Below are 14,602 nucleotides of genomic sequence, written 5' to 3' on the forward strand. Positions count from 1 at the left end.
CTATGAAATGTTTGTTTGGGGCACTGGCCAACAGGGAAGGTTGAGGAATATAAATGTATACAGCGGAGAGTCTAAAAAAGTGTTTCCTAACATGCGTGAAACTATCCATGGGCATTCCACTCTGTGGGCTGATGTAAAAAAAAAAAAAAAAAAAATCCCTTTCTAGGATTTTGAAATTTGGGAGAACATTTAAGTTTATCCAGGAAATGGGAGGAAAATAACAGGGGAAACAAAAGAATTAATTATGGGGCAAATGTCTTGCACCCTGAACCACTCGGATAACTGTCACTTATATCTAGATGTTATATAGCAAAGTTTGCAAGCATGAACACCTTCCTTCATGTATTTATAAATTTACATTCAGTTTATGCAGAACTGAATGAAATGAATATTTATTCAACTGTTAAATGGTGGGACCATCCATCAAACAAAATGATGATGTAAAAAGAATATTCCCGTGCACAAACACCCAATACTTCTACTGGTTGTTTCTTTCCCGTTGGTTCTGGAAATGCCCCATATGCTATGGGAGCTAACACTGTGCTGACTTAAAATCCCTTCACATAGAGCAGCGGTTCTCAACCTGTGGGTCTCGACTTCTTGGGGGTTAAACGACCCTTTCACAGGGGTTGCCTAAGACCATCCTGCATATCAGATATTTACATTACGATTCATAACAGTAGCAACATTACAGTTATGAAGTAGCAACGAAAATAATTTTATGGTTGGGTCACAACATGAGGAACTGTATTTAAAGGGCCAGACGATTGAGAACCACTGACATCGCGGGTGGATGGCGGTGGATGAGTGAGGACTATGGCAGTAAAACGGAAACAGTCCACGCAGGCGGTTGCCCTGCCCCCTCACCTGCTGCTTTTTCAGCAGGATGTTGACGCTGGTCAGGTCTTTGCCGTAGTCATCAGACTGAATCTGACTCTCCAGGCCGTGCAGCCACTTGTCCAGATCCGCGCAGCTCTGGGTGAAGAGCTCAGCCTTGTTCGCGTCAAAGAGCCGCTGGGCCTTCGTCTGGGTGGTGGATTCAAGGACTTCCCACATTTTATGTAAACCCGTGAGTTTCTCCTTCACCACGGCTTCTGTCTCGGGCTTTTCTGAAATGAGCTGCATTCCTTCCTAGAAAACACAAACCACCGTGGTGATAAATAAACGGTTGGCTAAAGAACAAGTGTCACAGTGGAAAACAAACCTACGATGATTTGATCAGTGATTTACACACACCCTCACCCCCCGCCCCTCCAAGTCTTTTCCACGTGAAGTTACTACTTGATAAAACCGACGATGACCTAGTCTGGGCACCGACTTTCATGAGAGACGAGCAGGAAATGATTATTGCACATGGGAACTGTTTCAACTGGGGCAATGGGGCATGTCATGCTAATAACCTAAGACTTCATCGCCTCCACACCACCCCCAAAAGACCATTACACATTGTTTTAACTGTTCCCAGTCTGAAACAATATAAAAAGTGTCAAGGAGAGAAGGGAGCGTGGGGACCTTCACCACATTCATGTTCGGTTATGCTCTTGCAGCACAGAATCTCCCTGGGCTGAAAGAATACATTTCAAATTATTACAGTGACTAGAATACAGTACTCATACAAGAAAAATAGGGAAATTTAAAAATATGTAACATCTCTACATTCTGTGCGACTGGACTGATCAGTCTCTGTCCCGGTCCTATACATGGACGACGGCAAGGCCCACCGTGGGCTGCAGACGAGATGCACAGCAGAACCTGCACACCCAGCACCCACGGGAAGGCCCGGGGCCCGCACACCAGCGCGAGGGTTTCTGCTGGGTGCGAGTCAGGCACTGGATGTGGGGCGACGACGGACTGTGTACCTTTTGTATGTGGTCAAGTATGACTCAAATGTGCTGGGAAACGTGCTAAATGAAAAGGGGCTCATGTCCACCCAGTCCGTTTCCTCGCCGCGCAAACGGCAGCTCATCAGACACGTTAACTCACCTTCTCAATTTTGTCAAGCCATTCTTTGTTGGACGCGAGTTCTGCCATAAAGGCTTGATGCTTTAACCATTTACTGTGCAGGTTTCTGGCTTCATCGTAAGACATGTCCTGGGCTGTAAGCATCTTTTCGTTGATCCAGAGCGACAGCTAGGAAAAGAGAGAAACGGAACAGGAAGGTTTCAGAGACTGGGATCACAGACAGCAGCCCTGCTCGGCCTGGAAGGAGTCGCGTTATGCTGTAGAGGCACGCTGTGCACGTTTCCGTGTCGAGAGACGGCCAAGCACTGGCGGTACAGCTGTGACCTGCCATGACAGGCAGCCCCACTGTACGGAGGCGGGGCCTGAGCCACGCTCCACACGCTGCCTCTAACAGTGAGTCCAGCAGCACCAGAGCTCTGAGCCAGCTGTCCGACTGCTCAGCACTCCCAACCTTCTTCCCTTCCACATGAACGCCTGGCTACACCACGTTAACTGTCTTTCACTCCACTTGGTAGTTTTTTACTCTTTTAATTCTGTTATTAAAAAACAAAAATCCCTCTTCTCTTACTCCTCGCTCCCCTTCACGGATGTATTTATGGGAATGCCCAAACGCACACATAACTAGCTCCCCTACGGGCAAGGCAGCGATGATGCCCCCTCAATGATGCCCTTTCCTTCACATGAGTCACCTTCACCCCTTTCACTACAGCCACTACTTCTCTACAGGCCTTCTAGTCAGACCAAGACCACTTCACCGGACTGGATTCTGAGGCCAACATGTCAACTTGGCCCTGGACTCTGAAAGCCTCACAGAGCCTGCCAGCTGCTGACAGATCTGAGAAGGGAGCTCTCTGCTGAGGCCCAGGCCGGGAGTCAGCCCAGCCCCGGGCCCCAGGCCCCGGACACACTTCCCAATTCACCCGCTCCTCACTGCCTGCCTGCCGTCGGCCATGCCAGCGTCCTAACTCCTACCCCACACACCGTGCGAACCAGGAAGAGCGTCTGTTTGCCCAGGTGGGAGGTACACAAAGGAATACAGCGCCAGCCCGGAAGCAGAAGCAGAGGTCTTCAGGGACCGCCAGTAGCCCACTCTCACACCTGCCCCTGCCACAACAGACCTGCTCTGAACGCCTTCACAACCCTCCCTCCGAAGGGTCAGAAATGGCATCTAGAGCCCACAGACACCCTCACAGGCTCAGGACTTCCAAGGCCATTTGCTTGTACTCTGGGCTGCTGCTGGGAAAAGGCTTCCCCATACATTTGCTTAAATAGAAAGCCCGTTCTTTGGAAACGATGCCAAGGGGAGCAATGGGGGTCAGAGGAGGACCCCTGGCTCCGAAGGGGCTGACCTCTGGGCACCATCTCTGCCTTTCTCAGGCTGCTCACCCACCACGCGGGAGGGAGTGGGGATTGACAGCAAAAGGCAGAGACCTGTGGTGTCACTCATTACTGAGGGGAAAACCAGTAAATCTCATAGAGCCCTTTGTAAGCAAGGACCATAGATCTGTTGTTTGACAATAGAGACACTAAATTTCCTACTTTAAAAGGATTACCTACTTTCCAGTGATCTGAGCAGCTAAAATCTGAAATACTATGGCCATTCAATCCAAGGGGAAAGAGGTTAAAAGGAAACCAAACTGTGAAATTTCCCCCTGTATTTTGTGTACACACACACACACACACACACACACACGGATATTAAACACAATAGAAGGCATTTACTTATCCAATGGGCCAAGGACATGCACATATTTTTGCTATTCTTAACTACCTACCCAAGAGAGGTTTAAAAAAAAAAAGAGCTACATAAAACGCAGAGGCTAATAAACAAATCTGCTCTTTGCTGAACACGCCACCCTACAGATAAAGCCTCATGCGAGGCAGCACAGTGAGGCGGGTCTGTGGAACCTGCTGGTCATCTGCCCCCCTCAGCACTCTGGGATCAGCGCTACAGCTATTATTTGTGGGCATTTACAAAGGTCATTTGAGAACACATTCATTCTCTGCAGAAAAAGAACACTGTGCAGACTGGAAAGGGACAGGAAAAAATGCTCTGATCACCACATTAAGCTAAAAGGGAAGCACGGAGCTTGCTATCCCTGTGCCACACCCGCCCAGTTATACTGTCCTCCTTAAAAACACCTCCCTTCTCAGAAACTCTGGCTGAAAATGAGGCTGAAAGACAGAATGATACACATCACCCCTTTGCTTGTGCTTCAAACTCCAAGGGTTTTGAAACCCCCAAACCTGACCTAAATTCCACCACCACACGACACCCCCCAGCAGGCACTATGGCTGCACTAACGTAGTGAGACGCAAGGGAAGAAAAGACAAACCGGGAGACGTGGCAGAGCGGTCACAAGGAGACCGGCAAGCCCCTGCAGGACGCACCAGCCCAGCCGAGCCCTCCCTGCACACGTCCAGCACTGGGGTAAGGAGCGGGCTCCTCGTAGCCAAGGATGCCAGTTTGAAACAAGTGTCAACAAAGATCCAAAGCCTCACTAAGACTGTTTGCTGTGATTGCATTGGGAGGGACTATCATTCTATGTTTACTTTTCCTACACGTTTCTATTTATGAACCCACCCGTATGTAAATGGAAAAAAGGGGCTGGAAATTTCAACCGGGTTTCTCCCAAGGGTTCTTTTGGTCCTCTCAGCCTCCTGCTCATTTCCGGGCATTCACCTTCTCCAATTCAGCCCAGGTTTCACCAGGGTCAGGTCCATGAATTTTACTCACTAACTTGCCCTTTAAGCAAGAGCCTGGAATCCCATCCTCCCTAAATACGGTCTGAGGTTCAAACGAGTCATTGATGGAGGGAAGCACCAGGGCTGCGCAGGGACTTGCCGTCTGTGGAACGCACAGCCCAGGCCGCACACGTCTCCTGATCCCGTCCACTCCCTCCAATGCGGAACGGCCACTTGCTTTCACTGCAGCACAGAGTGCAACGCCAGCTTCAGACCCCATCACTCTCCTCTGTGCACTGTCCAGGGACATGAATGCCTCTTTAATGAGCCGTCTACTCAAATGGATTATTAATGCTCGAGTCACTTGCAGAGGCAGGCACTCCTGTCTTCAGCCTGCCTGGCTCCAGGCAAATTCCCCGGAGACCTAGATTCATCAACGTGGTGCCGAAGGCAGACAGACCCTAAACGGCGTAATTCAGGGACTTTCCTTCTTGAGGTTTAGCTGCTGGAGCACACTGCCAGATTCACAGCAAGACAGCAGTTGAATGGACGTGAAAGACTGCTCTAACACAACTGTTAGTAGAGCCGTCTGGAAACACAGACTTCACAATTCGATCTCTCCCCTGCCACATTCACATGGCAGGTGTTTGTGAGGATTTGAGCCACGTTCTTAGCATCCTACTTGACCCTGCTCCAAACCCCCCCCCCCCAACTCCCCACAAGGTCCCTATAGCCTCACTTGGATAGTCTTTATCCCATTCTTGTCTCTGGGGGAATTTAGTCTAAAAATCTAGAGAGGCCTGGGCCACACCACTGTCCTCTGGCACCCAGAGAGAGATGACGTGGCCCTGAACGCACACACGTGAAGTCAGCTAGAGGCGCCTCCAGCCACGCCTGCGGAGAGATCGCACTTCGCCGGCTAACCGTAGTTTCCCAAGTTTGTTTATGCATGTACTCATTGAGCACAAAGTAGTGTAAGAACCACAGATTAACACCACATGTTAAAACTCAAGAGTTTGAAGTCAGGCTTATTGCTCTTGGCATATTAGACAGGAATCTAAGGAGGCTGAAAGATGGACATTTTAAGGTCTTAAGCGAATAAGAAACTTGATATGTATCTTTTAAATCTCTGCTTCTTAACTGGGTAGCCAGTTCCAGTTCCTTCCTTCCAGCCCATTGGAAAGACTGGACATTGCTTTAAACAGTTAAAGTATTAATTAGGCTACAGACTATCCTAGGACATCGCTGTCTGGTATAAAGTTCTTAGATGATGGAAACATTCTCCATTTGCATTGTCCAGTATGGCAGCCACCAACCACAGGTGGCTACTGAGCACTCAAAATACTGCTGGAAGGTGGAAGAGCTGCACTCTTCATTTTATTTCATTTTAATTAACGTAAAATGAAATGGCCACATGTGGCTAGTCTAGTGTCTACTGCAATGGACAGCACAGCTCTGGCCTATAATATTCCAGATTATAATAATCTAGTCACTCTACGTGGTAAGTTGTAGCTGGAGAACTGACATGACCAGACTGCCCACCTGAAAATCATGTGATATGAATTTCTGGCCTCCGTTTTATTTCAGGGGCTCTTCTGCCAAATTGCTGGCTGGCTCTTGCTAGAAACCAGTAAGGGAGAGGGGAGAGAGAGACGTACCTCCTGACAATCTTGCAGGAATTTCTGAAGATCCCTGTTGTCCTTCAGTCTCATCAGAAGCTCACTGGCTGCCTCTCGATTCTTCCTATGTCTGTTATAATAAGAACATTTAAAAAAAAAATTAGAGAATCTGGAAACACAGACTTCACAATTCGATCTCTCCCCTGGGTCTCTCTGTGTGCTGAAAACAGTTTGCTTACAGTCCTCAATTCTGCCAAGGAGACAAGATAAACAAGAGCTCTCAGCATCCTCCAAATGAGTGAGTGAGTCATGGTGCAAAAGAGAGCAAAACACCTGTCTAAGCCACACAACAGGCCAAGGACGCACTCAAATGAGCCGTACAAACCTGGTGCCTCCTCATCTAGTGTTGGGGGGGGGGGGCCCTCTAAGCTCGCAGGTGTGCAAACCCCCATCTTAGGCACCGTGACCGTATCTCCGAGGAACCTGTAACTGGGTGACGGGACATGAACATGGCTAAGAAAATGTCGATGGGGAGGTCTGAGTTTTTCATTCTGATTCTCAAAGCGATTTCTTTCTTATGTGCCTGGGCAAGGTCTCTCCCCCGACCCCGCCAGTCCCCATGGCAGGGCTGGGAGAGAACACAAACTCTGCTTCTCCACAATGAAAGAGAAGAGCAGCTCGGACAGCACTTGCTGCTGACTTTTTTTTTTTAAATAATATATTTTTATTGATTTCAGAGAAGGGAGAAATAGAAACATCACTGATGAGAAAGAATCATTGATTGGCTGCCTCCTGCATGCCACCTACTGGGGATCGAACCTGCAACCAGGGCATGTGCCCTGATGGGGAATTGAACCATGACCTCCTGGTTCATAGGTCGATGCTCAACCACTGAGCCACCCCAGCCAAGCTGCTGACTTTTAAAGAGCCCTCCTCAAGGAGGAGCAAGAAAGATCTAGCAATGCCATGTAATAGCAATGCCATGCGACAGCAATGCCACACGCCACATGTGCTGGCAAAACAAGTGGCAGTAGCAGCACTGCAGCCGTTATCTGCCTGGGGAACCAAAGGAAAACCCTCTGCTCCCACAGGCGCCAGTGACTGCAGCACGATAGGATAACGTGAATGGAGATAAACCGTCAGGTATGTGCCAGACACATACAATGATTCTAAATTTCTTTAGTTGAAAGGGGTTCCACGCTTCAGGAAAACAAACCTTAATATGCTTATACCACTTAGACAAAATGCAAGAACAGAAAAATATTCCTTCTATAATGCTAAATGGAAAGAGCTCATGCATAATTCAACGATATAAAACTCTACGGCACAATTAGAAGGTGAAAACTGAAATGGCATGTGCTAGGGATGAAATTAAAGATAGTAGTCCCCCTCCCCAATTTTAGACATTCTGTTGTTTCTCTAACAACAATAAATAAAGGCCAATCCCCTTTACTTCACTGCTATCCTTTGTCAGAGACCAAAAGTTACAAATAACTTTTTTAATGTTGTTGGTGAATTTGGGCTAAAGTCGTCTAAAAATGTGGGAGGGGAAGGAATGCCAAGAAAAGCTCTTCAAGTGCCCACCCTCAGGTCCCAGTCACTATTTGTGGGAGGTTTTAAGATTTGCTTTTATAAAGAAAGCAAATTTCTTAGAAGGTGATTTGAGTTGGAGTTAGTCAAAGCCCTTGAATGAAGGGACGTGTCACTCCCTTCCTCAGCATCTCACAAAAGTACTACAGCTGCAAGAAGAACCTATACTGGCAGTTACAACAGGACATGGGAATACAAACAACTTCAAACACCATCTGAGAAGATTCACTAAGAGAGAAATACAACCAGACAGAATCCTGAATGCACTTCTGAGATAATCAAATCTTGGGTGTGCCCAGCAGCTGTGAGCCCAGGCAATCTTTCTCTTACAGTGGGACCACGAAGAAGGAAAAGCTAAATGGTGACTTGGGGCCCCGTGTCCACATGACACAGAGCTATGGGGAGGGCGGGAGGATGGCCTCTGAGTGATGGGCTCAGCAGACTGAAAGCAGCGATGCAGGCGGCTGAGATGCTGCTGACTCAGAACACCCTCGAGAGAAGTGCGCGTGGCCTAACTGTTTACTAGTGGCGACCGAAATCATTCATGAAGCGAAACTCAGGAAGGTCTTTCAAAGCTGGGTCGTGGATTTAATTATAGGGAAGGATCGTCTATAAAACTTGGCCGTAGTTTCCCACAGACCTAAGAGCACTCTTTGTTTGGGGGCAAGGTTAAATCTCTGGCTCCATTTCCATCTCTCACCCCATCACAAGACCCAGAGGCTCCCTCATCACATGAGGCAGATGCTGGGCTAAACTCAGGTTCTTGGGAAAAGCACAGAACCCGGTGCCTGGGTCACATGGGCTGGGGACTTCCAGCTTTTTCCCATGTGAGACGGGGCCTGGCTCAGTGGAGCTGGCGCTGGTCCTGGCTCTCCCAGGATTTCCCCGTGGCTGGAATTTCCATCAGAGCCAGGAAGCGGCAGGGCAGGCTGGGACAGCAGGCTCGGTCCCACCGTCACACCGAGCCCCACCCCCATCTGTTAAGAGCCAGTGTCTTTGTTCTAGAACTTTCTCATTTTAACAAACTCGGTGGTAATTGACCAGCTCTTTGGAATGCAAGCACATGATAGTGACTGTGCACTCTAGACTAGCTTCATGGGAGCCTCAGAATGTTTCTGGGCAGGGGATCAGAACCCCAATGTTCAGATGTGACTCAGCGTGTGCGCCTGCAGCACCTGGAACTCAGACTTTCAGATCTTGAGGCCTCTGGGACATGAAAGTAGAACCAGAATTCAGTTAACACCAGCCTGGGAGCCGACCAATGGCAAGCTGCCCTCCTCCTTTCTTATGCTTATGGATAGGAGAGGATCCTCTTCCCATTTCTTTCTAAAACCGGAAATCCTAAGGAGGCCCTGGGACCCCAGGAGCCCAGGCTCTCCGCCAAGGACAAAAGGGAGGTTAAGCCACACGGAGGCCTGATGAATGTCCTCTCGAAGCCACCTGTTCCCAACAACCCCTCGCAGCTACAGAATCGGGGAAGTTGCAAGGCAGTGCCTGAGCGCACGTGTCCCTGAGGGCCAAGCCCGCCGTCAGGCAATCAGCCCTGTGCACCTACCTCGGAGGAGCATGGGGCATGGCGGTCACACAAATAATGACAGATTTAACATCAGGGAGAAGGGAAATTTTTTTCCCTCTAGGTTTTCTCTTGCCCAATCCCTGCTTCTCACACTCATTTAAGAGGGGTTTGGTTGGAGAAAATTTTTCTTTTTTGCAGCTGTTTTAAAAGCAGTAGACACAAAATTACAATTAACCTGTTATACCCTATTCTATAGTGGCATCCTTAGAACAAACAGGAAATCAGTGCAGAGACTGGGAGGAGCTTTATGGGGAAAGAGTGATTCCCTTTCTCCTCCAAACCATAAAAAGTGAACCTGGCCCGGGGGTCCGGTCCCGAGTCCCGGGAGACCCTCTTGGGTACGGTAGGCAGGGGAACACCTCAGCAGGTCCTCCTGCTCACCGTACTTGGAGGCCAGAGAAGCCTTGAGGAAGGACTTCTCCATGAATCAATCTCACACTAAGCCCTTAAAGGCAGCCCAATCTGGGGCCAGAGAAGATCAGTTGAAACAGAGGGTAGTGACTGGCCAGCCTGCACCTCCCCGTTTAGTAATAACAAAGGCAGGGTGAGAATTAGGGGTGAAGGTCAAACAGTCCTTGGAGCAGGGAGAAAAACCTTTTAGAACTGCAAACAAACAACTGTTAGAACTGCAAACAAATAGAATGGGCACCCAATCAACCAATCGTAGAGCCGCCTTGGCAGAAGAGGAAAAGGGCCTTCTCTCACCACGGTAAAGATCCCTCACAGCGTTACGCAAGCCCATTTTCTCAGCAAGGCCTGCTAAGGCTCCTTTGTGGCTCTGCCAGGTACTGGGACCAGCAAACCTCCCCACCCTCCCCACTCCCTCCTGACAGGCTTCGAGGTGTCTGTGTGGACCCAGACGATGTGGGTGCGGCCGGGGAAGGTCTCGGGTCGCATCAGGTGGAAGGTCGTGGCTTATACCCAATGGCCACTCAGCATCACTGCTCTCAGGAGTCTCTGGATAAGGATTCATCTGGCGTCCCAGGCTTTCCTTTCTTTTGTGGACACTTGTGCATATCTTACAACGAGAATCACAATTTCAGGCAGCCATGTGCTGCTCGCTGCTTTTCTGTGATAGGCAGATCAAGTTCTGCTAGGTGCCCATACCCCACCCACTGGGAAATTTATACCTACAGTCCCCAGGACTTCTGGCCAGTGACTAAGGTGCCTGAGAGCCCCAGGGTGCAAGACCCCCTTTGAGGGCCCCCGAACACTGTACCTGTCATCAATGGAGTCCACCTTTTCCTGGATGCGGTCCGAGTTGATGTTCCCGTCGCTCACCAGCCTCCGGCCAGTCTCCACAACAGCGTTGATCTTCTCCTCGTTGGCGTCCATGGTGGTCATGAAGTCCTCTTGCTTCTTAATAGCGGCTTCAGCTCCTTCCAAGGTGGTGGGCATTTCGGTATGGGCCAAAACGTATTCCTATTTACAAAGGGAAAGAAAGCAGTCACAGGAGAGCGAGACGTCATGAACCGCGACTCACTTTCAGCATTAACGGAGACACTCCTTCCTGGGTCCCACATTTCCCTGCACCACTCCTCCCCGTATCTGCTTCCTTCCTCACTACACGGGGAAATAATCCAAAGAACCTGACAAAACAAAAGTGGTAAGGGAGGGGGGAAAGCTTGACGGGAAGAGGGACTTGCGAAAGAGCTCCAACAAGAGTGGTGACGATACACCCGTCCCCCAAAGAACCAATTAACCCATGTCTGCCATATACATCTCACTCATCTCTGGGCCACACCTAATGAGGGACTCCGTAAGGGACTAAATTTCCCTAAGTGGCTAAATGCTCTAAATTTTTCCACAGAGGGAGGGAGGAAAGTAGGCAAAGCTTTGTGCATCAGCCACAGGGTTCCTCTCACGTGGCCACGAGGGCAACAGTGACACACCTTCCAAACCCTGACTTCTACAACAGAGCAACAGCCCTGATGGTGCTGACCACCCTCAGCTGCTTTTCCTTCTCCAATCTCTGTGACGTGTGTCATCGGGCGAAGTCCCTGTCTCATCTAGAACAAGGAAGACAGCCGTTCATTCAAAAAAAAAAAAAAAGGGCCAACTGAACAACTGAATGTGATACTATGAGGACATACTGTGAACACAGGGGTCCTCGGTGGCAGCTGAAACCACCGCACTGCGCGCAGGACAGCTCCGCGGGCTCTCCGTGCCTGTCCTCCACACGGTGCCGGGCTCGCTGCCTTAGGAGTCGGGGAAATGTCTCTACACCATCCTCCTCATTTCATACAGGGGTGGGTGTTTAAACCAACAGCTCCGGCCAGGATGTTTCTAAAGCAGCCAGGCCTGGGCCGGGAGGAAGGAAGCGAGGGAACGAGGCGCGTTACCTGGTTGTTGAGAAAGGCTTCGGCCTGCTTGGTGTCCCTAAGGAACTGCTGGTAGGCGTGGGACTGCGAGAGGAGATTCTGCCGGTTCTCCCACATCTTGTGGAGCTCGTTCCACCCGGTGTCCAAGGCCTGCAGCCGCTGCCGCAGAAACATGTACTGGGCGTCGGTCTGCCCCTGGGTGACCATCTCGCCCATGTCCCTCATCTTCTGGTAGTCCTCCTCGTAGTTGTCGATCTCGTTCTTGATGTTCTCGTGCTGCGTGAGCAGCTTCTCTGCCTCCGTCAGGGTGTTGGGCATGTCTTCCGAGGCGATGGCCGTCTGGGTCCTGGAGAGCCAGGACTGGAAGTCGTCCAGGTCCCGCAGGAACTGCTGCAGCTTGCTGGCCTCGCCCAGGGAGGCCTCGCGGTTCTTCAGGGTGGTCTTCATCTCCTCCCACACGTCGCTGATCTCGGCCAGCCGGGACAGGATGCCCTGCGCCTGGTCGGGGTGCTCCGACTCCAGCTTCTCCGCCTCCTTCTGCAGGTCGCTCAGCTTCGCCTCGATGGCCACCAGGTCCCGCTCCATGCGCGGTCAGCTTGCGCTGCAGGGCCATGACGCCGGCCAGGTCGTTGCCCAGGTCCTGGGTGGACTCGATCACCTTGGTCTTTTCCCGGATCCAGGACTTGGTCTCGTTGCACTCGAGGTGGTAGTTCTGGATGCTCAGGGCCGAGAGGAGGGCGTCCTTCTTCCTGTCGACCAGCTCTCTGAACTGACTCCACCTGTGGGCGCGGGCAGCAGAGGGAGCGTGTGAGGACCACGCTGGCAGCGCGTGGCTGAATGGCATTAGCAGGGATGGTCACAGCTGCCCTTCCCCTCCACCTCCGCCCTGACTACATGCTTTTGGGGAAATCATCTCACTCAGCAGATGGACATCAAATGTTATCCAAGCAGCTCAGAGATGCAACATAAGCTGGAAAAAGCCTGGCTGGACGAGGGGCTCGTGATAGAGCTCCAGCATGAGCCGCGACAACGTGCCTGTCCCCCAAAGAGCCAATTAACCCATGTCTGCCCTACACATCTCAGTCATCTCTGAGCCACACCCAACCAACGTTTTCCAAACCCAACACCTGACAGTAACCTTCAGACCTGAGCCCATCCACCACCACAACCTATTCAAACGTGTTTACTCAACAGAAAGATTAGACTGACACAAAGGTCTACCTTGATGATCGGGACTTTCGTTGGCCAATTATGTCTCCAACATGCCTAAATCTTGTTCCAGAAATTGTTTTATTAAGAGGGACAGCACAGGAGCCTCCTTGATGCCTCACCAAGGCCCTAACTTCTGATGTGGGGAGGGGCAGGCACCAGGGTGCTCCGAATGACATCACCCAAAACACACGTCTTGCAAAATGAGGGTATGTCGCAAGGCAGGTGCCAATGCGGTGACATCAGCACCACAATGCCACTGACCCCAACACGGGAAATTCCTGACAGCAAGGTTCAGCCAGGGACCTCAGCCTCCCTGCCCCGCACACCTGCGCCCCGCACCGCTGGCCTCACGCTCACCTGGTGTTCAGTTTGTCCTGCTGGGCTTTGATCTTCTTCTCATTCGGGTGGCCGCTGTGCATCAGCTGCCGTGCAATCTGGTTGACCACTGCGACCCGGGAAGCCTGGTTGTTCATTTCCGGCTCCAGGCTCTCAAATCTGAAAGGCAATTCAAGAGGGTAGTCACTCCTTCGGTGACGACTGGTAGCGCGAGGCAGGCTGGCGCCCCGGCGCCCCACCCCTCACCTGTGCTGGATGACCTCCAGGTCCTCCAGCTTCTCTGGGATCTGCATGTTGTTGAGCCACTGCTCCTTCTCGTCGATCCAGAGCTCACAGGCATCGGCCTCACTGAACATCTTGTACAGGGCCAGGGTGTCCTGCAGCGCCTGCTTCCTCAGCCGCGTCAGCTCAGCCACCTCCTTGTAGCGCTCCTCGATGCCGGACAGCCGGCCCCTGACCTCCGGGGACTCGGCGTGCTCCTGCGGGAGGGCGCCGGCCTGCTCGTGCAGCGTGTCGAGGGTGGGCCTGTAGTTGGCGATCTCCTCCGCCACGTCCTTGTGCTTGCGGACCAGAGACTGGGTGGAGTACTCGTCATGGCCCACGTCGTTGCTGGAGACGATCTTGAGGATGTCCAGCATCCACGCGTCGATGTCGTCGGCGTCCGCCTGGAACTGGTGCAGCAGCGAGGCCTCCTCCAGGCGCTTCTTCCGGATGGCCGAGAGCTGCTCCAGGTGGGCCCACTGCTCCCGGATGTAGATGATCCTCTCCCGGATCTTCTCGGACCCGAAGTGCTCCTCCGCGATCATGTCCTCCCCTTCCTTGATGGCCTGCTCAAAGTGGCCGCTGCGGCCGCTCATCTCGTCCTCGAAGGCCCGGTGCTTGCTGAGCAGGCGCATGACGCTGGTCAGGTCCTTCCCGTAGTCGTCGGAGGACAGGATCTTCTCCTTCTCCCGGATCCAGCCTTCCTCCTCTGCCATCTCCCAGAAGAACTTCCAGAGGCGACGGGACTCTTCCAGGCGGGCCCGGCGCTCAGCCGCCAGCTGGCAAAGCTCTTGGTAACAGAACTCCATGTGGGCCACTCGGTCTCGGATCACCTGGGGGTCGCAGGGCTTGTAGCCTGTTGAACGCCAAGGAAGGAATGAGGGTGCAACGGAGTTTAGCACAGGTTCCTGCTGGTGTGCAGGCAGTAAGCTACACCCCATGTCCTTGCTACTAGATTAGCAGGGCTAATGCTATGAGGCAACAGCGCGCCTTCTAAGGTCTTGACTGGAACCGGAGAGAGGGGCAATGGTACGTTAAGA

The 14,602-nt window shown here is 51.5% G+C and overlaps 1 protein-coding gene across 1 annotated transcript in view; it reads right to left on the reverse strand.

Annotated features, from left to right (window-relative positions):
• SPTBN1 (spectrin beta, non-erythrocytic 1) overlaps nucleotides 1-14,602 on the reverse strand; it is a 124,428-nt gene that overhangs the window by 23,482 nt on the left and 86,344 nt on the right. The window contains 8 exon segments of the mRNA XM_023746789.1: nucleotides 868-1,131; nucleotides 1,984-2,130; nucleotides 6,306-6,396; nucleotides 10,652-10,854; nucleotides 11,775-12,338; nucleotides 12,340-12,532; nucleotides 13,323-13,460; nucleotides 13,548-14,418. Of these exon segments, the coding sequence (XP_023602557.1) occupies nucleotides 868-1,131; nucleotides 1,984-2,130; nucleotides 6,306-6,396; nucleotides 10,652-10,854; nucleotides 11,775-12,338; nucleotides 12,340-12,532; nucleotides 13,323-13,460; nucleotides 13,548-14,418 (2,471 nt within the window).

Source organism: Myotis lucifugus, unplaced genomic scaffold (assembly GCF_000147115.1).
Source record: "Myotis lucifugus unplaced genomic scaffold, Myoluc2.0 scaffold_6, whole genome shotgun sequence".
NCBI classification, from domain to species: domain Eukaryota; kingdom Metazoa; phylum Chordata; class Mammalia; order Chiroptera; family Vespertilionidae; genus Myotis; species Myotis lucifugus.